General features: G+C 57.0%; 6 protein-coding genes across 6 annotated transcripts; 5 read left to right on the top strand and 1 right to left on the bottom strand.

The window, feature by feature from the left end:
- Nucleotides 1-890: 890 nt before the first annotated feature.
- On the top strand, nucleotides 891-1,610 carry CcaverHIS019_0700280 (uncharacterized protein; the record flags this gene model as incomplete). The annotated part of the gene is made up of 2 exons (XM_060603426.1): nucleotides 891-972; nucleotides 1,474-1,610. The coding sequence occupies 2 exons, from the start codon at nucleotides 891-893 to the stop codon at nucleotides 1,608-1,610; spliced, it is 219 nt and encodes a 72-aa protein (XP_060459721.1).
- A 1,916-nt stretch (nucleotides 1,611-3,526) lies between these two features.
- Nucleotides 3,527-5,129, top strand: CcaverHIS019_0700270 (uncharacterized protein; the record flags this gene model as incomplete). Its single annotated transcript, XM_060603425.1, has 2 exons — nucleotides 3,527-4,166; nucleotides 4,249-5,129. The coding sequence occupies 2 exons, from the start codon at nucleotides 3,527-3,529 to the stop codon at nucleotides 5,127-5,129; spliced, it is 1,521 nt and encodes a 506-aa protein (XP_060459720.1).
- Nucleotides 5,130-6,643: 1,514 nt separating this feature from the next.
- Nucleotides 6,644-8,289, top strand: CcaverHIS019_0700260 (uncharacterized protein; the record flags this gene model as incomplete). Its single annotated transcript, XM_060603424.1, has 4 exons — nucleotides 6,644-6,701; nucleotides 6,807-6,919; nucleotides 7,067-7,249; nucleotides 7,528-8,289. The coding sequence occupies 4 exons, from the start codon at nucleotides 6,644-6,646 to the stop codon at nucleotides 8,287-8,289; spliced, it is 1,116 nt and encodes a 371-aa protein (XP_060459719.1).
- A 261-nt stretch (nucleotides 8,290-8,550) lies between these two features.
- CcaverHIS019_0700250 (uncharacterized protein) lies at nucleotides 8,551-11,970 on the bottom strand (the record flags this gene model as incomplete). The annotated part of the gene is made up of 8 exons (XM_060603423.1): nucleotides 8,551-10,132; nucleotides 10,174-10,255; nucleotides 10,310-10,483; nucleotides 10,570-10,868; nucleotides 10,912-10,989; nucleotides 11,045-11,593; nucleotides 11,648-11,665; nucleotides 11,963-11,970. 8 exons carry the CDS (start codon nucleotides 11,968-11,970, stop codon nucleotides 8,551-8,553), a joined length of 2,790 nt encoding a protein of 929 aa, XP_060459718.1.
- A 262-nt stretch (nucleotides 11,971-12,232) lies between these two features.
- MRE11 (uncharacterized protein) lies at nucleotides 12,233-15,737 on the top strand (the record flags this gene model as incomplete). The annotated part of the gene is made up of 19 exons (XM_060603421.1): nucleotides 12,233-12,291; nucleotides 12,332-12,366; nucleotides 12,407-12,416; nucleotides 12,606-12,890; nucleotides 12,924-13,020; nucleotides 13,291-13,598; nucleotides 13,633-13,818; nucleotides 13,853-14,027; nucleotides 14,070-14,162; nucleotides 14,200-14,320; nucleotides 14,384-14,579; nucleotides 14,615-14,702; nucleotides 14,742-14,761; nucleotides 14,819-14,946; nucleotides 14,993-15,005; nucleotides 15,049-15,175; nucleotides 15,236-15,483; nucleotides 15,586-15,613; nucleotides 15,717-15,737. 19 exons carry the CDS (start codon nucleotides 12,233-12,235, stop codon nucleotides 15,735-15,737), a joined length of 2,238 nt encoding a protein of 745 aa, XP_060459717.1.
- A 2,337-nt stretch (nucleotides 15,738-18,074) lies between these two features.
- On the top strand, nucleotides 18,075-20,855 carry CcaverHIS019_0700230 (uncharacterized protein; the record flags this gene model as incomplete). The annotated part of the gene is made up of 2 exons (XM_060603420.1): nucleotides 18,075-18,329; nucleotides 18,384-20,855. 2 exons carry the CDS (start codon nucleotides 18,075-18,077, stop codon nucleotides 20,853-20,855), a joined length of 2,727 nt encoding a protein of 908 aa, XP_060459716.1.
- Between the last annotated feature and the right edge of the window lie 1,203 nt (nucleotides 20,856-22,058).

Genomic DNA, 22,058 nt, shown 5'->3' with positions numbered 1-22,058 from the left:
ATTGGGCGTAGTTTGATACGACATGCATGGGGAATACCCGAACCCGACTGCCTGGCTTGATCAAGACATGGCTGAACTGTATTCCAGTGTGATTTGAGCTGTATTCCAGTGTGATCTGAACTGTATTCCAGTCCAAACCACCTCTGACAACGGGATCAAGGTCTATGCGCGCCACCGCTACTCGCTCTTTCCGACCCAGCGGTGACAATGTACCGCGCCCACATGCGGTCATTCCATACACCCCAGATCTGCCTGCACAATCAATGTACTCGTCGGCACACTACCAAGGCCCTTGGTTGCGCACCAGAAGAATTTTCCGAATGCTCACCCTGCGCATTCTGAAGCGGCCCCATTCTTCAATTCCTTTTACAGACGGATACGAGCCTGGCCACCACTCACCCAATACTGGGTGGGAAGTCACAGGTGTGGCGAGTAGGCCGTCGCGGTGACGAGCCATATGCAGTGGGAAGTACTGAGAGCCGGAGGTTGCGAGAGGTGGAGCCGTGCGACTCGGTACAATGTGGCGGCAGCAGCCGCTCTCATTACTTTTAGTGCTACGCAGGGGCGACTCGTTACATCTGAACTGTCAAATCGCACACCTATTATTCCGTAAACTACAGAAGGGGTTAGGTTCCACCTGAGTAAGTCAGCGAGGACGGGGCACAACCTCTTGTCGTCACTTGATACAGTACTTCTCACCTGTTAACCGGTTATCGCCTGCCGAAATTGAGGCAAGGAGAGAGCGGGACGGCCGATTCCGTTGTTCTGCGGTGCGAGGATCATCTGGCACACAACTTGAGTGCCGATGAGGATACTACCGACGAAGCAGACTTAAGCACCGATTTCAGACGGTTGGGGCTCATCATCTCTCCATTCAACCATTCAGAACAATGTTCGACAACCTCTACACCATGCGCAACTTGAGCCTCAGCGGCGAGTGTGAAGGCGACGACGACGGCAATAACCGCTTTGGTGAGTACAATGGCATTCTGGCATTGCTCACGCAGGCGATTGTGAGGGAACCTGGGATGAGGATGGCAACCTCGTGTGCTACTTCTGCTTGTGTCTGATGTAGCGAGCACTGGGAGGGTTAGACATTGAGGGTCCGCTTGATAGGTGATGGTCATTATTTCGTTGCGGAGAGTTCATTGTCGCTTGGACGACTGATGTCGCTGGCGAGAGACGGAAAAGTGGCATCCATTCTTCTCACCGATGCCCAAGCACATACACCCAGCTCTGGTCTGGATCACATCCTCCGCGTTCACTTGACGATGGGAAGCATGAAGAGATTCCCCTGGAGAAAATCTCTTTTGACCTGTCATTCCTCCATCGTCCCTCCCTCAGAAGCAAGCATGTACAATCCCGTGACCCATGGTAGTAACGACAGCATCTACAACAACAGTGGATGCTGCGATGGTGACGATGGCGGAGAGAATGCTGGTTGTGAGTGTTTCAAAGGCTACCTGACGCCAGACGAATGCTTCTGGGTCCAGGATGAGTGGAACCGCTACATCTGCTACTACTGCTGCGTGTTCCAGGAATCATACAGCCACGACGACGACGTTGTGAGCTATGGTGGAGACGACGATGACGATGAGGAAGACGAGTAAGGCGAGGAGGGCGCTAAGGGTGGTTCAGAAAAAAAGGCAGAGTAGATAATGCCGAGAAATCCGTAGCAATTGTAGAGCGTGATAAGTACCTTACGCCACCACGCTTCGCACCGAGCCACAATGTTGATCTCGGGCCTTGTCTACCAGGAAACGCTAGAAAATGTATATCATGATGCGCACTCTATGGCCAGATGTCCGACAGACGGAAACAGGTGGAGAGACTCCTGTCGCCTTTTGAACCAGGTTATCATGCCGAGTAATATAACAATTCAAGCTTATCATGCCGAGTACTTACAACAATTCAAGCTGCAGTCTCAGGCTGCGACAGCTACCCGTGCTAGGATAGGACCACCTGTAGAATATTGGCAGATTCCAGCGGCCGGATGCACGCTTCCGGTGTTTTTGAGAGTGTGCCCACCACGAGATGTGGATTCGCAGTCTGAAGCTTCTGTTTGCCAAAGGGGTCGAACGATGCTTCTTGGTTCTGTCACTCCGTCCCTTCCGCTCATGTAAACGTCCTCTGAAACCTTATCAACTTGCTCTTCTCAAGCATTCCGGTACCTCGCCACCACTAAACACAACAGCCAAGCAGCGGCGCCTCTCCCTTTTCGGGATCTGTTCAGGTGACCCGGTCAACAACCACAAGAACAGCTTTAGTCCGCGACATCACCATGGAGCTGACGACAGAACAGTACAAGTTGATCGTCTGGTGTGATGGCTCGGCGTATATCTGTGTCTTTTGCGACTGCCTAGCAAGTCAGAGGCCGCGCCTTACCCAACAATCATCCGTTGCTTGATTTGGGAGAAGATGGTGCCAGCATGTTACCCAGTCTCGTGAGCCACACTGATTGGAAGCTCGGATCGCTGACCGCCGCAACTTTGCGCCGCACATTGTCGCTGCAAAGAGAGAGCGAGGACCTGCTAATCGACGACTACTGCTACCGATATCGGACAATCCCACTCCATGGGTGGTAACACTGTCAATCCCCTCTTCAACCCCACGCAGGATTGCTCTCATCTTGACTGGTTTCTGGCCAAGCATTTAAACCTCGTACTCTCCATCTACTACTACCACCTCGGCCGCGAGCTACTTCCACTCCTGACTATCCACACTCGCGCTACCACTCTCTTGCTGAACCATCCCCAACCAGACCAACTCAACATGGGCTGCTGCCTCAGTTCGCCAGCCCACGACGCCCTCCCGGATACTGCTTCCAACCAGATCTCTGAAAGTGAGTCTCCCCATCTCCACGAGCAATCGCGCTGACGCGAGGAGGTTACCAGATGTCGTCGCTGAGCCCCAATGTTTACAATCTGCGAAACGTGTCCGGGGCTTCTGCGAGTGACAGTAGATATGTAGTTGTGTAATGCTGCCTTGTGCGTTCAACACCCATACACCTTGCGATGGCATCATTCACTTGGCCGAGTCAGTGAACACATAAGATTGATCCCGTTCCACCCTCTCCTACTCCCTTGCTCACATCACCTCCATCCCACCCTCAACTCGTCGCTGACAATACCACTGTACCCATCTCCGTATCTCGGTCTCGGATTCAAGACGAGTAGCACGCAGGACATGCAAGTTTCACCAGACACCACTTCCAGGGGCAGCCCAGCGGAAGTGCCGCGGAAGGTTGCGGAAGGTGATCGGAAGCTGGTCGGAAGCTCGCCGGAAGATGACTCGTCTACTCTGAGTCGGTGATCGGCAAACGCCGGCATCTTTCGCCCGCATTGATTTCCAGCTGTTCGGCTGCTTGGAAGCGCTCACCTTGCAGGCATTCCTCTCGAAGCGCCCGCCTTGATCTCTGGCAACTAATACTTATCAGTAACTGTCTCCTGTGGTCTGTGGTCATTCTCTCTTCTATTCACTCTTGACTTGACCTCATCGCTCGATTCACCTCTCTGCGCTGAAAATAATGAGCTCCGACATCTACCTCCGCACGGCCTCACGTGCGGATTCGTGCGCCGAGTCCACAATCGCTGAGCCGGCAGCGGCCCACGTCGCCGACCTGCGCCACATCTGCACCAACCTAGATTGCGACACTCTCACCATTAGCGAAGCACTTACCATCCTTCCAAAGCCGGAGCTGGCCCACAAGCACGAACCCATCCTCGACTCGCCCCTCAGCGAAAAGTGCGAAGCCGACGAACGAGGTGCTCTCCCAGCTCTTCCCGACCCCAATGCAGATGTCTTCGCCTCACTCCCACCGGTAGATCGAGGACGACACGCGTGGACGTTCCTCGTCGGTGCGACCGTCATGGAGACGATCGTGTGGGGCCTCCCCTACAGCGTGGGCGTGCTGCACGCATACTGGGCACACGAGATGTTTCCGGGTAACGTGAGCACCATCACACTTGCGGCGACACTCATGAACGGACTACTCCTTGTTGCGGCAGGCCTCTTCGCCCCCGTCCTCGCCTTCTTCAGCTACCACACCGTGTACATTCAGTTGGTGGGCCTCGTGTGCGGTACCGCCTCGCTCGTGTGCAGCGCATTCGTCACGCGAGCTTGGCACTTGATCATTACGCTCGGGTTCCTGTATCCTCTCTCGATGTGTAAGTTTTCTCTTTGACAGACTGAGAGCGTCTCGACCGAACTCAGCCCGTTGTCATTCAACAGCGTTTCTGACACCCCCAGTGATGTGGCTCCCATGCGCAACGTACCTGTACGAGTGGTTCCATGCTCGCCGCGGTCTCGCCTTCGGCATTCTGTGCGCCGGTGCCGCTATTGGCGGCACTGTGTTCCCACTCATGGGGGAGGCGCTGTTGAAGGGCGTCGGTTACAAGGGAACAATGTACGCCCTGGGCGGGATATTTGGTGGCGCGAACGTGATTGCCATGTTCTTCGTCAAGCGTCGGATTCCCCTCCCCTCTCGTCGCAGCACCGGTGCCAGGCCGGCAGCATGGCCGAAGCTCGACTACGGCTTCCTCCGCCAACGGGCAGTGTATGTCATGGGCGGATGGGTGCTGCTCTCTGCCATGGCGTCCTTCCTCCCCTCTCTGTGGATGCCCGTCTTCGCAACCGACATCGGGGCCATGAACGGCACCTCCCTCGTCGCCATCATGTACGCCGCCAGCGTTGTCGGCAGCATCATGATGGGATGGCTCGTCGACAGATACCAGCCGCGCATTGTCGTCTCGTGTGCATGCGGGACGGCCGGCCTTGCCGCGTGGCTGCTCTGGGGCTTTGGAACCAACGACGGCCTGTTGGTGACGTTCTGCATCATCTGGGGCCTTACCGCACTCTGCTCGGCCGCAGTGTGGGGGAGAATGATCCACCACATCGCAAAGGACGACCACATGCTCCCCGGTTTAATCACAAGCCTCATGATCATGCTCCGAGGCATCGGGAACTTTGTTTCTGGGCCGCTGTCGACCGCTCTAATGAACCAAGGAGCGCTAAAAGGTGCCATGGGCGCATACAAGACCAACTATGGTGCCATGCTCATGTTCACCGGAGCAGTTACGTTTGTTGGTGGTGTAACAAGTATTGGCTTCCCAAAGGTGCGCGGAGGATGAGGAGAGTGTTTGTTGGCGAGTGAGCAACAGCGTATTATCTCCTTATGTTTTGTAACAGTATAGATAAACATAGACATGGACGTAACGGAGCGAAGCGACCAGTCGGGTCGTCTTGGCCGTGAGTCGAACGCAGAATGTAGGAAGCATGTGATAAGAGAGGTCGCTGAAGCAAAGCTCACGACGACGATGACAACTCGCTCCGCTACTACACCCGGGTCCTGCCTCAAACAGCGGATGATTCGGAGTAGATTTGCAGACACGAGTAGCAGTCGTAAGGCAATGACGACTTGGAAGGGCACTTGGGTTCCGATGATCAGCGAGATGTTTGGGTACCCGTCGCAGCTTGCTCAGTTAGAGGAGTCGTCGCGAGAAACAGGAGTATCAGGCCTATCTCTATAATACGGACACTCCCAACAAAGTCAAGTATCGACAGTCCATTCCATCAACCAGGTTACAACTTGGGAGGCAATGTTGGGCAGTTCTATTTTGCAAGGCAGCCCTCCTTACAGGAGTGCCGACAGACGCGCTTCACAATAGTGGCAGTAGTATCCGTACTCGGTACCGTAGTAGACGGGTACGCAGCGGCCTGTAGTCAGCCCACTCTCCGTCAACACATACTGCCGGCGTTCATTCCGGTGGCGTCGCCGGGGCATACGTATGGCGAGGTGCTCATTGTTTTGGTCGTCGTGGCTTGTTCTTCAGTGAGAGGAATGAGGAGAAGAGTGTGGAGTCAAGGCCAAGACCACTCTGTATGACAGTAGCGTGGGACGTAGAGCAGGAAGAGGGGGCGACTGATGGTGGCGCACCGCATCGGTGAGGCGAAGGCGAGGTGTCGAGTTGTTGGCACTAATAAGACTCGCCTCGTCTCCTGAGCACGGTACACACGCGCGTCCTGTACTTGTTTGGTGTTCCACACAAACATCTCGCACCACGCAACTGAGCGACACAAGAGAGGAATGCGACACAAGATCTCTCAACTCACCATATCCTGTATAGGGCTGCCTCTCGATCTCTCACCAACATCCAACTCTCTCCCAAGCTCTGAACTTGAACTTGACAAGAATAATGAGCGCTACAGGCAAGTGTGGGCCGACGCGGACGCCCGGGACGAGAACAGCCGTCCCCTGTGCGAGTCCAAGAGGAGCCAGGAGCCCAGATACGTAAAACTCTGCTTTACACCGTTCCCAACAGTGACTAGAGTCAAGTGCGAAGCGTGAATGTAGTCGTGGAGTCGAGTGCCACATGTCATCGGCAACTGTCGGCTGTGCGCGGTGATCAACAGCGAATCGGAGCAACGTTGTCCCACCCTCTCTCTGCCCAGTTCTAAAAGCGGATGCCCACATTCTGTTGCATGCATGCTTGGCATCTGCAGTCGTCTGCCTTAACGGCGGGCCGCGTGCGTGAAATTGTTGTTCAGTCCGATCGGTGACTGGTGGAGGCCGCCATGTGCCGAGTGGAGCCGAGATAACTACACATTCAGAGGAACGCTCGGAACCTCTGTCTCCCATTTCACCATGGCCCTCCCCAAGCCCGAGAAGAGCCCATACGACGTCGTTGTGCTGGGCGCTGGCGGTGAGCCGATTCTGCTGGAGGTCGATCCCATGCTGACCACCTCCCTCCCATAATGTTCCCACATTGCTCCTTGCCCACTCTGACGACGCGGCGTCGATTGTACAGTTCTCGGCCTCGCTACCGCCGACGCCCTATCGGCCACCGGCCTCCGGGTCGCCATCCTCGCTCGCGACCTCCCTGAGGATGTCGACTCGGCAGCATTCGCGTCGCCTTGGGCTGTGAGTAGTCTGGCTGAACCAAGTACATGAGCTGACGGGCCCCCCTTCCACCTCTACACGCACACGCACCCACACCCAACACGTCGGTTCATTCCGGGCGTCCCTTCCAACCCTACACGCACCCACACCCACGTCGTTTCATTCCAGGGCGCCAACTGGTCCTCGTTTGGCAACAACGAGAGCGAGCGTCGCCGCGACACGTTCACGTTCGAGGAGTTTGGCCGCCTCGCCAAGTCGCACCCTGAGATCGTCACCCGTCGCCAGTTCAAGTACATCTGGAACAAGGACAAGGGATACTCGAGCCCGTGGTACAAGGATGTCGTGTTCAACGTGAGTCTTTTGAATCGAGGTCGGCGTGGGTGGCTACGTATTTCGAGGCCAAGAGGGCCTTGGTGGGCTTCTCTACGGCTCCCGGCCGTTTGACTGGGACAAACTCGTCCGAAGCGATGGCGCAGTGCGCGCTCTCCAAGCGCATCTTTCCTGCCTGCCTCCCTCCGGCCTTAATTGTCATAGAGAATGAGGATACGGAGAAGCGTCAAGCTCCTCCCCTGACAGCAAGCCTTGAGGCTGTCCACCCTTGCATCTCACATCCACAACGCTGACACCAGTTCCGCCCTCTTGAGCGCAGCGAGGTACCCGGCCCGTACTCGGAGGGCGTCTCCTTCGAGTCCTACACCCTCAACCCGCACAGATACAACGCGCTCCTAGCCTCGCGCCTGCGCGACCGCGGCGTCCCCATCGTTCGCAAGCGCGTCTCATCTCTCGACGAGGCGTTTGCGCACTTTGGCCCCGTCGATTATGTCGTCAACGCAACCGGTCTCGGGGCGAAGAGTCTCTTGGGCGTCGAGGATCCGGCCGTCTTTCCCGATCGGGGCCAGACTGCGTTAGTCCGCGCGCCCAAGGTTGATATCTGCTTCGGCGTGCGCGACGCGAACATGGCCGAGGGTAAGGCTGTGTATGTCATTCCCCGGCCTGGGAGTGGGGGATGCGTTATCGTCGGAGGAACGAATATCAAGGGCGAATACAGCACGCTGCCGAGGCGCGAGATGGCGGAGAGTATCCTCCAGAACGCTTTTGAGATTTGTCCAGAGCTCGCGAATGGAGGAGCGAGCTGGAAAGATATCGAGGTCGTTAGCCATAATGTCGGATTAAGGCCTGCGCGCGAGGGCGGCCTACGCCTCGAGATCGAGGAGCGGATGATCCAGCCCGACGCGCTCGTCCCCGAAGGAGGGAAGAGCAAGTCCCGTCCCGTCACCGTGCTCCATTGTTACGGTATCGGGCCGGCCGGGTACCAGGCCAACCTTGGCATCGCCGAGGAGGCCAAGGAGATCACCCTCAAGTATTTCAACAAGCAGCGCTCGCGGTTGTAGTCGCACCCGTTATAATACCTGGTTGGGTTGGACGAGCACATGGCTGTCGCTCTGTTGGGTCAACTGGACTCATTGTATTGCGTAAACGAAAAGCATAAAGTGCATAGGGCGCTACAGCAGGCATAGATTGTGTCTATATAGTCCGCGTGCATTATTCGACGACATCAACATGGCCGATGACTGCGGCCCGGCGTACGTGATTAGAAGTGGGTATTGAAATCGGAACGGTTAGGGTACTCGGAGCCCGTCACGCATCAGCAGCTACTGCTGGTTGTTGGGATGGGCGTTCATCATGCCTCCGGCGTGCATTGGGCCGGCGTTTATCCCCGGTTGGACGCTGTCGGGCTGGCCAGCGTACGGGCGGCCGTTCGCAGGCTCGACGTACATCTTCGGCTCCTGCATTTGGCTCGGCTGCAGAGGAGCATGAGTCATACTGTTCTGCTGACCAGCAAATCCTTGTCCCTGCAGCACGGGTTGCTGTCCCTGCATGGGACTGGTGTCCATCGGACCCTGCTGCTGGCCGGCGTTCAACACTCCTTGCCGCCCGGGCGTGCCCTGCCCTGGCCGGAAGGAACCCGGCACCGAGCTGATAGACGGGGGTCCGCCGAAACCACGGCCCGTGACAGGCGTCACGGGCTGGCTGGGAGGCATGACGAAGCTGTTGGCTGTCGCGCTCAAGCCGCCCTGACTGCCGGCGACGCTGGGCGCCGCGCTCTTAGCTCCGTACCGCGGAGCCGGGGCTGAGACCTTGTACGGCACCGTGACACCAACGCCCTGGGCCTTCTCGACCCGGATCTCGAAGTGCAGCTCGCCAGTGACCTCATCGTAGACAATAGACGCGTAGTTGCGGCGTGCGAGGACATAAGGGCGCTTGATTGGCGACCCATCCGTGTCCTTGGTAAAGACCTTTAGCATTCTCTCGTCCGTGTGGTCCTTGTGGAGAGTGCGGTGCTTGTTGCCCGAGAGGATTGCCACCATGTGAGCCGCACCGGCGGGCGGGGGCGTATTGACGATGGCCGACGTGATCACGTTGAGCATGTAGCGGTGGTCGTGACGGGGCTCGATCTTGCGAACGCGCTTCTTAGTGAAGAGACAGCCGACGGCAGCAAGGTGTACATCACCAGACAGGAAGGTGATCCGAAGATTCTGCTGTTCCGCAATGCGCTGCAACTCGAGGACGAGCCAGTTACGCTCCTTCTTGTGCACGTTAGCGCACCAGTGGTCGTTCAGGTCGTCGAGCAGCTCGCTCGCCTTGTCGAACTTGTTGACGAGGCCACCCATACCCATTGCGTTGCGTCTCGCGAGTGCATTCAGCGGGTTGTATTTGAATCCGAGGAAGTGCTCGAGGAACGACATGCGCGGATACGCTATGGGCACACCAAGGAGGACCACCAGGTGCTCGAACTCGCGTGGGAGACTTGGCACAAACTGGCTCAAAAGCTGGTTCCAAGTGGGGGGCGAGACGATCTGGTGCAAAGTGCGCTCGGCGCGACAGTCGACCGCAAGAAGGAACACCTTAGGGCCGAGGTAGACACCGAGGTGGTGCGAATGGTAGGGGATGTACGCACCGGGTCCCCCGATGACAACTGAGGGAGCGGGGTGGGTGCCCCACGTCTTGTAGTTGATGCCGTCCACCTCGTCGTTGATGAAAAGCTGGAAGACGGTGAACCAAAAGTATCCGCGCGAGCCGATGTGGTTAAACACGGGCGATTTCATCGTGGCAGGTTCGTAAGTCCCGAAGCCGTCAATGAGGTCGTGGTCGTCCAGCATGTTGACCATAGGGATCGTCGCATTCGCTCTGCCGAAGGCGTTCGAGCGGAAGATCTTGCAGTAATGGTTGAAGCTGCGGTAAGCAACTGTGGAGACGGTCACAGCTGCACTCACTAAAAGCGGTCAATCGCATGTCGCATTTCGTCGGTGAGCGGGTAGGTCTGCTTGGCTTCCTTGGTAGGCGCGTTGATCCAGCCTGCTGTCAGTCTGTCTCAATACAAGGGACGACTACTCCCTCTGATCAACTCACCCTGCAGCTCCGGTTCGCGGGTGATCGCGTCGCAGTAGATCTGGTCACCTCCACCAACCATGCAGTGATAGGATTGCTGGTAATGATAGCCCAACATGTCCTCCCACACGGGGTCGTAACCCGACTTGAAGTTCTTGCCCTTAAAGTCGTCGGGGTTGACACCTGTGGAGAAGCCTGCGAGTCAGCAGTGGACTGACCTCACCTGTCAACGTAGGCAGACCGGCCTGCATCATTGCCCATGTCAAACAGGCATCACTCACCGTTGCACGAGTGGCTCGTCCAGCGCAGGTTCTGGCCCAGCGCAGGAACACAGAATCGGATCTCTGCACCGCCGTTCAGACGGTACCTCGCCGAGGTCTCATAGCGCTGCAACGGCACCTGGATCATGAAGCGCCAGAACGAGCACGGTCCGTCGTCATCGACATAGTTGAAGATGCGCTGAGCAGAAATCCTCTGGCGAGGAAGAATCTCCTGCTCTTCGGGCTCCTGTCCAGACACGGGGGGGATGTATGGGAAGAACGAGAGCGAGAGGACAGGCGCCGGATCGAGAATCGATCCACTGGAAGGGGTTAACATTTCAGCGCACAGCACTGGTTACTCACTCGTCCGCAGTGACGACCATGGCTGCGCCATGCCAGACACCGTCCTTGATCGTGTAGTACGACAGCATGGGACCACACCTGTGACGTGTTAGTGTGTTATATTTCCCAAGCGGCACGTTCGGCTCCTACGTACATGAGCTGGAGGTGCGGCTCCATGGCCTGCTCGACGCTCCAGTGCTGCTCTACCCCCTTGAGGTGATCGTCGGGGAGCTGGACGGCACCCGCGACCTGTACGCCCGGTACCTTGCCCATCTCGGCCATGATGGCGGTCTGGACGACTTCAGCTTTGGGACCAGGCGAGGTGTGTGTGCCGCCGGCCTCGCCTCCAATTTCGTGAGCGCCGTGGTCGTAGGCAGTCGGAGGAGCAGCGTACTTCATGCCACCCTGCTCGTCCTTTTTCTCCTCGTTGAGGCCAGTCTTTTCCGCGATTACGTTGGTCGTCGGAGCACCAGTGGCGACCCCTGGAGCTCCCGCCGCCACTTTCTTCATCTTGTGGAACGGCTCGTTAACAGGGTGGACATTGTGGATGTCGTGGTGGTCTGGGTCAGGGTATTGCTCTCCCTCGGGCAAGTAGGTGTGGACGTGGAGTGCAGGATGCGCATAGTACGAGGCGCGGGCCTCTGCTGCAGCCTGGCGGTTGAGATGCTCGGCGCGGTGCGCTCCGCTAAAGCCAGTTGTGTCCCTGCACAGTCAGCGGCATGACGAGGGGAGTTGACATGTGGTGGAATGCACGGACATTATGTCACCACGAGCACTCGGATGATTGTGGTTGTGAGTGGGGGGGGGAGTGGGGGGGGAGTGGGGGTGGATGCGGGTGTGACAAGAGTGAAGAGTGAAGAGTGAATATTAGTGTGACGAGAGTAAAAGTCAAAGTGGCTGAACAGTGTGTTAGAGTTGAAAAGGGGGGGTTGGTAGTGGCTGTGGTTTGAGTGACCTGTTGGCTCTTGTAATTAATTAGCACTGACATTGCAGGTGACGACGGATTGTTTACTTTGTATCTCCTACAACCCTGTAATTCCTGTAAGCGGTACAGTGGTCAAAACCCACCCACACTCTCATTTTCACGTATACAACCACAGGCTTATGATGTCATGAGCCACGGCTAACATTAGCCACACCACGTGGCTCATTTGTTGTTGCCAAGGCTAAAGGCTTTGATCAGTTCTGATTTAACAGCTTTAATCGGGCAGTCCAGTCAACTTGGGTGGATGAAGGGCACGTTCAATGTCATACAAGTCAAGACGCGTCCCGTACGCACCATTCACAATACTGCCTTCCTTCATCTACTTTGACACCAACAAACTCGTCAACGTCGACTGTAATGTGCGGCGTATCTGACGAGTATCACGGACACGAATCACAACGGGTCCCACCAAGCACGTACGCTCCTTCCTTACATTTCTTAATTTGTTGACAACAGCGCAGCAGAGCCACCACCTAGCATTCCTCAGCCTGGTAAGTTGCATCTTCCTAGGTCAAACTTGCTAACGATCAGACCAGGACAAGTGAGATCAGATACCTCCCCCGATCTCTGTGAGCATGCACGCTGACAAACCCCTACTTGCACTCCTGATCTCGACTTGTTTTCTTGATCCTCCGACCATCCTTCCCTCGCTTGCCGTTCTCCTCTGTCCAACTTGACACGTCTCCCTCCCTATTACTTGCGACTAACCTCGGCTCAAACCGCACTACAGCTGTTTCCGCATTCTCATCGCGACGGACAACCACCTCGGCTACGCCGAGAAGGACCCCGTGCGGGGCCAGGATTCCATCAACACATTCAGGGAGATACTCGAGATCGCGCGTGACCAGGACGTCGACTTCATCCTCCTAGCTGGTGATCTTTTCCACGAGAATCGCGTCAGTCGCACATGTCTCTATCAGACGATCGCGCTGCTCCGGCAGTATACGTTCGGCGACAAGCCGGTGTCGTTTGAGCTGCTCAGCGACCCCATGGATGGCGCGGCTCCCGGATACGAGTGAGCTTACCAAACTCACCAGGCTGATCACAGTTTCCCTGCTGTCAACTATGAAGACTCCAATCTCAACGTCGGTATTCCCGTGTTCTCGATTCATGGTAACCACGACGATCCGCAGGGGACTGGTCCAGTGAGTGACATGGGTCTTCCTTTAAGAATGCTGGGGTGCTGGGAGAAGCTGCTGGAGCTGTTGGAGCTGCTGGAGCTCCTGGGTGGTACCGCATGCGATTGAACTACCGAAACAGCCCTTGTCCTGGCAGTCCCGAGGCATTCATGTGCGCGCGCACTCTGCCTTCCTCTGAAGCTCATTGTTCCGAGAAGCAGGAAGGAACTCGTGGGTGGGGAAGCTCTGTGGAAGCTTCAACGACGTTGCTCCATACCCTACGGCGCTGACGTACAGGAGGGAGCACTCTGCCCGTTGGATGTCCTATCCGTCGCTGGCGTGTTGAACTACTTCGGCAAGGTCGACCTTCCTTCCGGTCAGAGCCACAACCAGTCGAGCACCGAGGGGGACACTGTCAACATCCGTCCTGTTCTGCTTCGCAAGGGCTCCACCAATCTCGGTCTTTATGGCGTCGGTAACATCAAGGACATTCGCTTCCACTACCAGCTGCGATCCAATGGCGTCAAGATGTTCATGCCACGGGACGGTGATGGTGGCATTGCAGCAGACGACTGGTTTAACCTGCTGCTGATCCATCAGAACCGGTTCGTACTCAGGTATCACAAGATCTGACGGCAGTGTTAAGCATGGCCCTCAGCAGGCTGTGCCTGAGGGCATGTTTGACGACTCTATCAAGCTCGTGCTTTGGGGCCATGAACACGACTGTCGTATCTGGCCTGAGCAGGTGGAAGGCAAACCGTACTTTATTTCGCAGCCGGGCAGTTCGGTGGCCACAAGTCTGGCCCACGGAGAAGCGCTTCCCAAGTACGCTCTCCTCACTAGCCTTGCCTAACCACAGGCATGTGGGAATCCTCTCAATCCAAGGTGACAAGTTCCAGATTGCTGAGATGCCCCTCAAGACCGTCCGGCCCTTTGAGATCGACGAACTGCAGCTCCTCCAGGAGGCTGAGAGTGACGGCTCCAAGATTAACCTTGACGACAAGGACACGATCTCAGCCGTTTTACGTGACAAGGTGAGAGTGGTGGTGTGCCCCGTCTGTTCTTACTGAAATCAGGTGGAGGAGCTTATCTCCAAGGCTCGTCTCAACTGGGAGGCCACGCACGACGTCGCGACCGAGGAGATGATGCTGCCACTGATCCGTCTGCGGGTGAGTCTGTCCTCGACATTCCCTTACTTACGCCAAGGTGGAGACCACTGGCGCCAAGGAGATGACCAATCCTGTTCGTTTCGGCCAAGACTTTATCGGTCGAGTTGCGAATCCTCGTGATATCCTGCAGTACTATCGCATGAAGGTCGCCAAGCGCAGTGAGTCACCTACGCCACTTAACAGCTGATGCGGAGAAACCGTCAATAACCCTGATCAGCCAGAGGACGTTCTGATAGACGAAGACGAAGACGAGGACCCTGCTGCCATGACGACGACCGATCGGCTAGCGAAGATCCGCATGGCCAAGCTGGTAAAGCAGTATCTCCATGCGCAGAATCTGGACCTACTGGTCGAAGACGGACTGGAAGAAGCTGTGATGCGGTTTGTGGACAAGGACGATAAGGACGCGATCAAGGAGTGCGCACGGTATTGATGGTGAAGGCTGACGGAAGCTTCGTGCGCGACAGTTTGAAAACAGTAGGCAAGAGCGCGCCAGCGCAGGCCATTGTGGTCGACCACGAGGAGGACATGATCGAGTTTGTGAGTGAAAAATGTGCTCCCTGCGTCGCTGACCTCGAGATGGCCCGCGCCAAGGAACAGTATGTCTCCGCCCCGTAACCATCGACCCCCCTCTGTGCCTCGATGCTGAAGCACAGGGCGAACGAGCACTGGGCAGACAACCCACAGCCCGAGAAAGCCGTGGGCAAGAAGAAGGTGGGTGGTGTGCGGACCACTCTCACTCTCCAGAATAAGAAGGCCCAGAACTCGGACATTGACAGCATGGGTGAGTAGCTACTGCGAACCCAAGCACAAATGCTCACCCCTTACAGCAGAGGACAGCATGTAGGTCGGATAGTGACCGGTACAGGTCTAACCCTACTTTTAGGCCCGAGCAATCGGACGAGGATGTCCCGCCACCAAGGGGGGGACGTGGAACCAGGGGCAACGCGGCCGCGAAGACGACCAAGAAAGGCTCTACGCGAGCAACAGCGAGCAATGCGCGCCAGAAACTTGTGAGTACAATGTCCGGCAAGGTAATGCCGGCGTGCGATGGGTGTGTGCTGACGACCAAGTTTGATCTAGGGTCTGACGGGTCGGACCCAATGGACAGTGATGACGTGAGCGTTGCTTCTGAGGATAGGAGTCGTAAACCGAGCAAGGCACCTGCGAAGGCACCGGGGCGGGTGGCTTCCTCTCGTTATACAGATCGAGGCACCGCAAACAAGACTGCGACGGCGGCGGGCAAGGCTACGCCGAAGACGACGAGGAGCACACGGGCTGGCGCATCATCAAGGTCGCAGCCTCGTCAGACTCAGCTTAGGTAAGTTGCGCCCAGGGACGGGTCTTGGAGGCCTGGTGTCTGTGTGTGATCTCCTCGACAGACGTTCCTGCTTGATGGACCTGCCACTGACTCGGGCCTCAGCTTTTCCAAGGGTCGTGGATCGAAACTGGTGAGTTGCCTGTGCGGAGTTGGCGGAATTGGGTTTTGATGAGGCATCTAAATGTGTTTCAGAGTCTATTGGAGCGGGGTGAATTGGTATTGACATTGAACAGGTGGACAGTGACAGTGATTGAGTTGCATTTGGGGGTTATAGGGGAATGTGGATCTGATGAGTTCTAGAATTCTAGACAGGTGGGCATATGATCTAGCAGTTTAACAGTTGTTGAATGGGAAAAGTAGCATGTCAAGGTGATCACGGTATGGGGTTGGGGTTGATGGTTGAACCAGAGGTTGCAATGTTGCAATTGTTGCAAGAGGTATTACGTGCCAGTTGCCAGGCTGCCCTCGGTAACATCGGACCCTTTTCCAACTCCATGAAGCCCAAAACGGTTTGTCCCCTGTATTTAGTTTACCTGTCCAAATCTCCAAGGCTCCAAGGCGGATCCAAGGTACTTTTGCTTTTTTTGACCTATTTACCTTTCTCGGACCCTAATCACACCATTTCCCTTAATCACATCTTGACCCTTTAATCCCTTGAAAAACTCACACAGGCTCATTTCCCTCAATAACTCCACCTCTGCTCTGGCAATCAACTCCAAACTACAACTCGGATCAATATACTGTATATATTCATATCGCCCTATCAACCGAGGACGCGAACAACCTTCCCGACGCGTTTTCCCACCGAGAAGCCTAACTAACCACCAGCGCCACCCCACCACCCCACCACCCCACCACCCCACCACTGTCTCACCGTTCCAGTACCCGTGGTTCTACTTTTCGTTGCGGAGGGCAACAGTCTCGGATCGGACGTGACTCTTCCGAGCACGTCGTTGGGTTGACACATTGTAAGCGCTTGTGGTCCACTATTCTCAGCATGCAGGGCAGTACCTTGGAACTGGTTGTTGCTCAGGGTGAAAAAAGGTCAAGCCATACCATGTAATCTACCACCGGCTCCGCCATAATCTGGAAAGCTTGCAGGGAAAGGTAATCAACCTCTCTGCCGCGGCTTGATATGTAGAACAATGAAATGACTTTACTTTTCATGGGATGGGGTAAAATCCAAGGATCACGGTCCAGCCCGTCCCGAAGGCGCCACGCGCCATGCGCCACCGCCACCTGGTGTCTCGGGTGGTGTGCGGGTTGGCGGGTTGGCGGGTTTGTGGGTTTGTGGGTTTGTGGGCCTGCGAGTTGGGTAGATCCAGCGCCCAAGAGGACAACCTTTTTGATCAGACCGTCCGTTACCGGCACCCCCGTATCACCCGCACGGCAATATTACCGGGTAGTACAGCGGCAAGCTGCGCATCCCACCCCATCCCATCTCATCCCATTCCTTAGCTCTGCAGCTGTCAGTCTCCTCTTTGCACCTAGCTCAGTCACGATCGCGTCCGTAGTTATAACGCGCCGTAGTCGTTCATGCACACTTTTGCACTCTATCTTGTCCGCTCAATCATTCATTCATTCATTACTTCCTTCCTTCTCCCTCCTCCTCCCCTCCATCTCGTCTCCCTCCCAGTCGCCAAGGGTCCTACACACAAACAAGGTCCCAGTTACAGCCACGCCCAGCCCCGGACACTCACCGCCGAGGTACAGGCCGTATAAACTGCTCCACTTCGAAACCCCCTTGCGTCCATACTGCGCGCTTGAGACAGTCGTCAGCTGTCAGACAAGCTTTGCAGTCTCCTCTTTTGCCGTAAGTATGGATCCTTGGGCCTTGGAGGCGCGGAAGTTCCTGGCAGCTAGCCTAGAGTGTGGTTCAAACCTTGTCTTGTGGCTTTGGGCTCCTCATCCCCCCTATCCGCCATCCGACCACCCCACGATCCCAGGTCCATCCCTCACGTCTCCTTGCGCGGCCCCGTTTCCGATGGCCCGCTGTCTGTACCTTTTGTTCTGCAACCTTTTTATCCAACGACACACACCAGTCGTGCAGTCGTGCAGTCCTGCGATCCTGCAGTCACCCCAACTGGCCATCTGGTCTGGTCAGAGTGGCTTGCATGGGCTGGAAAGGATGAACCGAAACGTGGACCGGTGTCCAAGTGCTGAACAGGGCTGGGGTGACTGGCCTAGGCGATCGGTGACATGCGTGGACGCTTCTCAGGCCCTTTGCAAACAAACCCCCTTTCTCTCCTTTCAAACGTCCCTCCCCATCACTCCCGAAGAAAGTGTCGCTGATACCCCTCCCCAGCTCATCTCTTTCTCTTTGTCTTTATAAAGAACGACGTGGGACAACGACTCTTTTTCTTTTTTCTCACTCAAAGTTTAACTGCTATTCTCTCAAGCTCTCAAGCTCTCAAGATTTGGGTCAAACCAGATTTGGCAATAGGCATCACAACACCGAAATCCTGGACACATTCCACATTCCTTCTTCCCCATCAATCCTCGAAGCCTTCATTCTTCCCCCCCATTCTTTCAACTAGATTGCTCGTCAATTCCTCAACAACACCCCCTCTACCCCTTTGACACACCCAGCAATGTCGCGGACTCTCGCAGACCTGCCTCCCCTCCCAGAGGACGTGCGCAAGTGGCGTATCCTCCTCCTCGTGAGCGCAGCAAACAGTCTCACCCAGCGCGTCCAAACCTACCTCTCCGACATTGGATGTGAGCGCGTCTCAACAGAGCTCGCTCTCACCGACCAAGGCATGATCAGCGCCGTGCTGGCCCATTCGCCACACGTTGTCGTTTGTCCATTCCTCACAAAGAAGGTTCCAGACGTCATTTGGGATAATGTATGTACTCCCATCTCGGCCACCTTTTGGTATGAGCCAAAACTTACTTGACAGGTCTTAACCCTAATCGTTCACCCAGGCCCTCCCGGCGATGCTGGACCAGCTGCAATCGATTGGGCCATTATGGGTGACCGTGGCTTCAACCCAGACTCTGCCGCTGAACTCCCCAACCTGGTTGAACCCACCGACCGTGCAAAGCCACTCCCTGAACGCCAGCGCACGCACTGGGGTATCACGGTCCTTCAAGCTGATGATACGATGGATGGTGGACCAGTTTGGGCTTTTGACCAATTCCCTCTCCCAGATGTTGCTCGAGCCACCAAGAGCTCCATTTACCAGGGTCCCGTTACGGCTGCCACCCTTCGCGCCGTAAATGTCGCCCTGAGCCGCATCTCCACTGCTTATTCAAACCTCGCCGACCCCAGTCACCGCGCCACTCGTGTCGCAGTCAAGGTCGACCCCAAGTGGGCTGTCGAGTGCGTGTCGTCCGGCAAGCCGTTCCTCGGTGGCCCCCTCAACGAGCGCCCGCAGATCCGCCCGGGTCAGCGCCGCCCAGACCTCACCCTACACAATGCGGCTGACGTCGCCCGCATCATCAACTGTGGCGATTCGCAGCCTGGCGGCACGATCAAGACGACCAAGTCGTTCATGTTCGTCTATGACGCCAAGATCCACGTCCACTCTGCCGATCTCCCGACAAACCTCGCAAAGACTCTCGGCTACGCATCGTTCAAGGAGATTCCGGCGGGCAAGGCGATCGCGAAGCGTTCCGGCGCAGTCCTCTTCAAGACTGCACCTTGCGCCCACAAGGATTGTCAGTTTGGCTGCGGAGTCGCTGTGTGGTTCACCCACGGACGCCTCCCCAAGGCCGCGGCCGCGGCTGCACTCAGCGCCAAGGTCCCAATGGCCGACGCGCTCGTCGCTGCCGGTGAGGGAGCAAAGCTCCAAGGTGTGCCCGAATGGACCGAGACCCAGTTCCAGGAGGTCCCCGGCACGTTCCAGCAGGTCTTTGTGCGCACCCTCAAGGAGGGTGACGGCCTCATCCAGCTCGTTTACTGGGACTTTTACAACGGCGCGATGAGCACGACTGGCTGCGAACACCTCGTCCGTGCCCTCCGCTGGGCGACGCACGCCGACCGCGGTAACGTCAAGGTCCTCGCGCTCATGGGCGGCGCGTATTTCTCTAACGGTGTTGCTCTCAACATCATCGAGAGCGCCGACCATCCTGGCCGCGAGACTTGGGCCAACATCAACGCGATCGACGACGTTGTCGAGTTGATTGCCGGCGAGGTTTCCTCGCAGCCCCGCAGCGAGTTCATGACTGGCGTTCCCTCGCTCACTGAGAGCGGTATCGTCACTGTCTCGTGTGTCCGCGGCAACGCTGCTGCCGGCGGTGTCGCTCTCGCGGCTGCTGCTGACATTGTCGTCTCGGCTGCCTCGGTTGTCCTCAACCCTGCTTACCGCGCCATGGGCTTGCACGGCTCCGAGTTCCACCTGTACTCGTACGTCGAGCGCTGCGGTCGCGACGTCGCCACCCACCTCGTCAAGGACATGCTCCCGCTCTCAGCGATCCGCTCGCGCGAGCTTGGTCTGGTCGACGTCGTTGTCGGCGGTCGCGACACACCCGCCAAGGAGTCTGAGGCCCTCATGGTAGACTTCCTCCGCAACCTCGCGGCCGCTCCTGCCGCGGCCATCGGATCGCGCGACTATCCCTCGGCGCCATGGACCAAGACTCTGGCTGGCTCGACATCGGCTGAGTCTGCGCGCTCACTCGTCGAGCTCCTTGCGGACAACAAGCGTCGCCGCTACGAGAGCCCGAACCACACCCCACTGGTCCACTACCGCCACGAGGAGCTCTCGCAGATGCTCCTGGACAGCTTCCACCCCCACCGGTCGCAGCGCTACCACTCGCGCCGCATCAAGTTTGTTCGCAAGGTCAAGGCTGAGGGCACACCCACGCGCTTCAACCACCACCGCCTGCACGTCACCCGCGACGAGGAGGAGCTCGCGACCTTTGATGACGCTCCTGGATGGGTCCGTGGCGAGGAGTGGAGCTGGGTTGGTCTCCAGACGCCAGCATCTATGGCGACGAGCGAGAACCTCCGCATCGACTTTGGCGCCAACGTGCCTCCACTCGTGGCCCGGGCTGCATCCGACACATCCTCGTCGGGCTCGGAGCAGTCGCACGAGATCCGCACCGACCCCGGGTCAGGCGACGACTCTGCCAGCGTCGTCAAGCCTGGCTCGACGCCGGTACCGGGCACGCAAGCCAAGGAGTCGCTGCCGCCACCGTCGAGCTTCAATGTCTCGCCCAAGGGCAAGCGGCCTTCGCTCCTTGGCCGGATTTTCCGGTCGCGCTCGGACCTGCGCTCCATGAACAAGAAGCAGAACGGCCAGGACACGCCGCCGTACCGTCGGCCCGAGGTCCCGAACGAGGGCAACACGGAATCGCCCTGCCTGTTCAACGTGACGAGCGACCTGCCGAACGAGGCAGAGAGCGCGCGCCCGACCGTCACCTCGCATTAGTGCCCTTTTTATTTAGACTTTGAAACGGAATGGTTGTTGCGTCGCGGGCACGGCGCGTTGGTGTATACATAGTGTTCTGTACCCGTAGATAGTATCAGGTATCATGGACTGGTTATCTTGTTGGCTGCGTGGCGTGACGGTGTGTTACATTCCGCCGCCTCAAAAGCGATAAGCACAGGCCACAGGGTGGTGGGTGACGTGGTTGCATCCCTCGATCCAAGCACATGCCGACGGGTGCGGAACGGGAAGCTGAGGGAACATGGGCATGACCGCGTCGACTACGGCAGTGGCGTTAATCAGCTCATCATGCCGGAATGCAGGGCACACGTGACCTGAACTGGCCTGCGTCGCCTACGTTGGCCATGCTTTGCGGGCTTGATCGATTGATCGATTCGCGGGTGGCGGATGTACTTGTACAGCAAAATCACGCTCTCCCAGTCCGTCGTCTCCTTCCAGTCGAGAGCTCTTGGCGATGGTCGTTCAAGTCGATCCCTCGTAATCCCATATCACGTGACTACATCCGCTTAGTACCGTATATCACGTGACACATCCACATACCACCGCATCACGTGACATCCGGCCGCTTAGCTCAGCTGGTTAGAGCATTGTACTAATATCCCGCGGATGTCAGTGATGCAAAGGTCGGCAGTTCGATCCTGTCAGTGGTCAGTGCGTACGCCGTACGGTACTCTTTTGGTGTTTTGAGCCTGCCCTCTACATCGTGCGGCAAGTAGGGCGTGCGGACTGGACTAGCCTTGGTCCGACACGGGAACACCAGCTGCACATGTACGACAGTCCAGCAATGTCCGCGTCTCAGGCGCGCCTCCCTTTGGCGCATACTGGGTCCCAGGTCCAACGTCTCTACCAAGCCCGACTTGAAGGCGTACTCAAGTAGGTACGCGGCCGACTACAGGGGCGCGATTTGGTTAGAAGTCACTCTTCGCCCATCGACCAGGCCGACCCTCCCTTCGGCGTTGAGAGCGACGACGTGGTCTCGGCCAGAGAGGCGGCGTGCAGTCACAAACAAGTGGACGAGGGGTATCCCGATACGACGTGTTGGATGACTGGTTCGTTCGCTTCCTCTGCAGACGATATCGACACGGTCATGCAGATTGAGCTCACGTGAGTAGAGGAGGGGGATCCGTTGCCAACGATGGAGGATACGTTTTAGGCTGCTTCTTGCTGTTCACGTTCCCGCGGGAC

The sequence above is a fragment of the Cutaneotrichosporon cavernicola genome (genome assembly GCF_030864355.1).
Source record: "Cutaneotrichosporon cavernicola HIS019 DNA, chromosome: 7a".
Lineage (NCBI taxonomy): Eukaryota > Fungi > Basidiomycota > Tremellomycetes > Trichosporonales > Trichosporonaceae > Cutaneotrichosporon > Cutaneotrichosporon cavernicola.
Note: the sequence above shows the minus strand (reverse complement) of the source record. Positions and strands in the feature narration are given on the sequence as shown.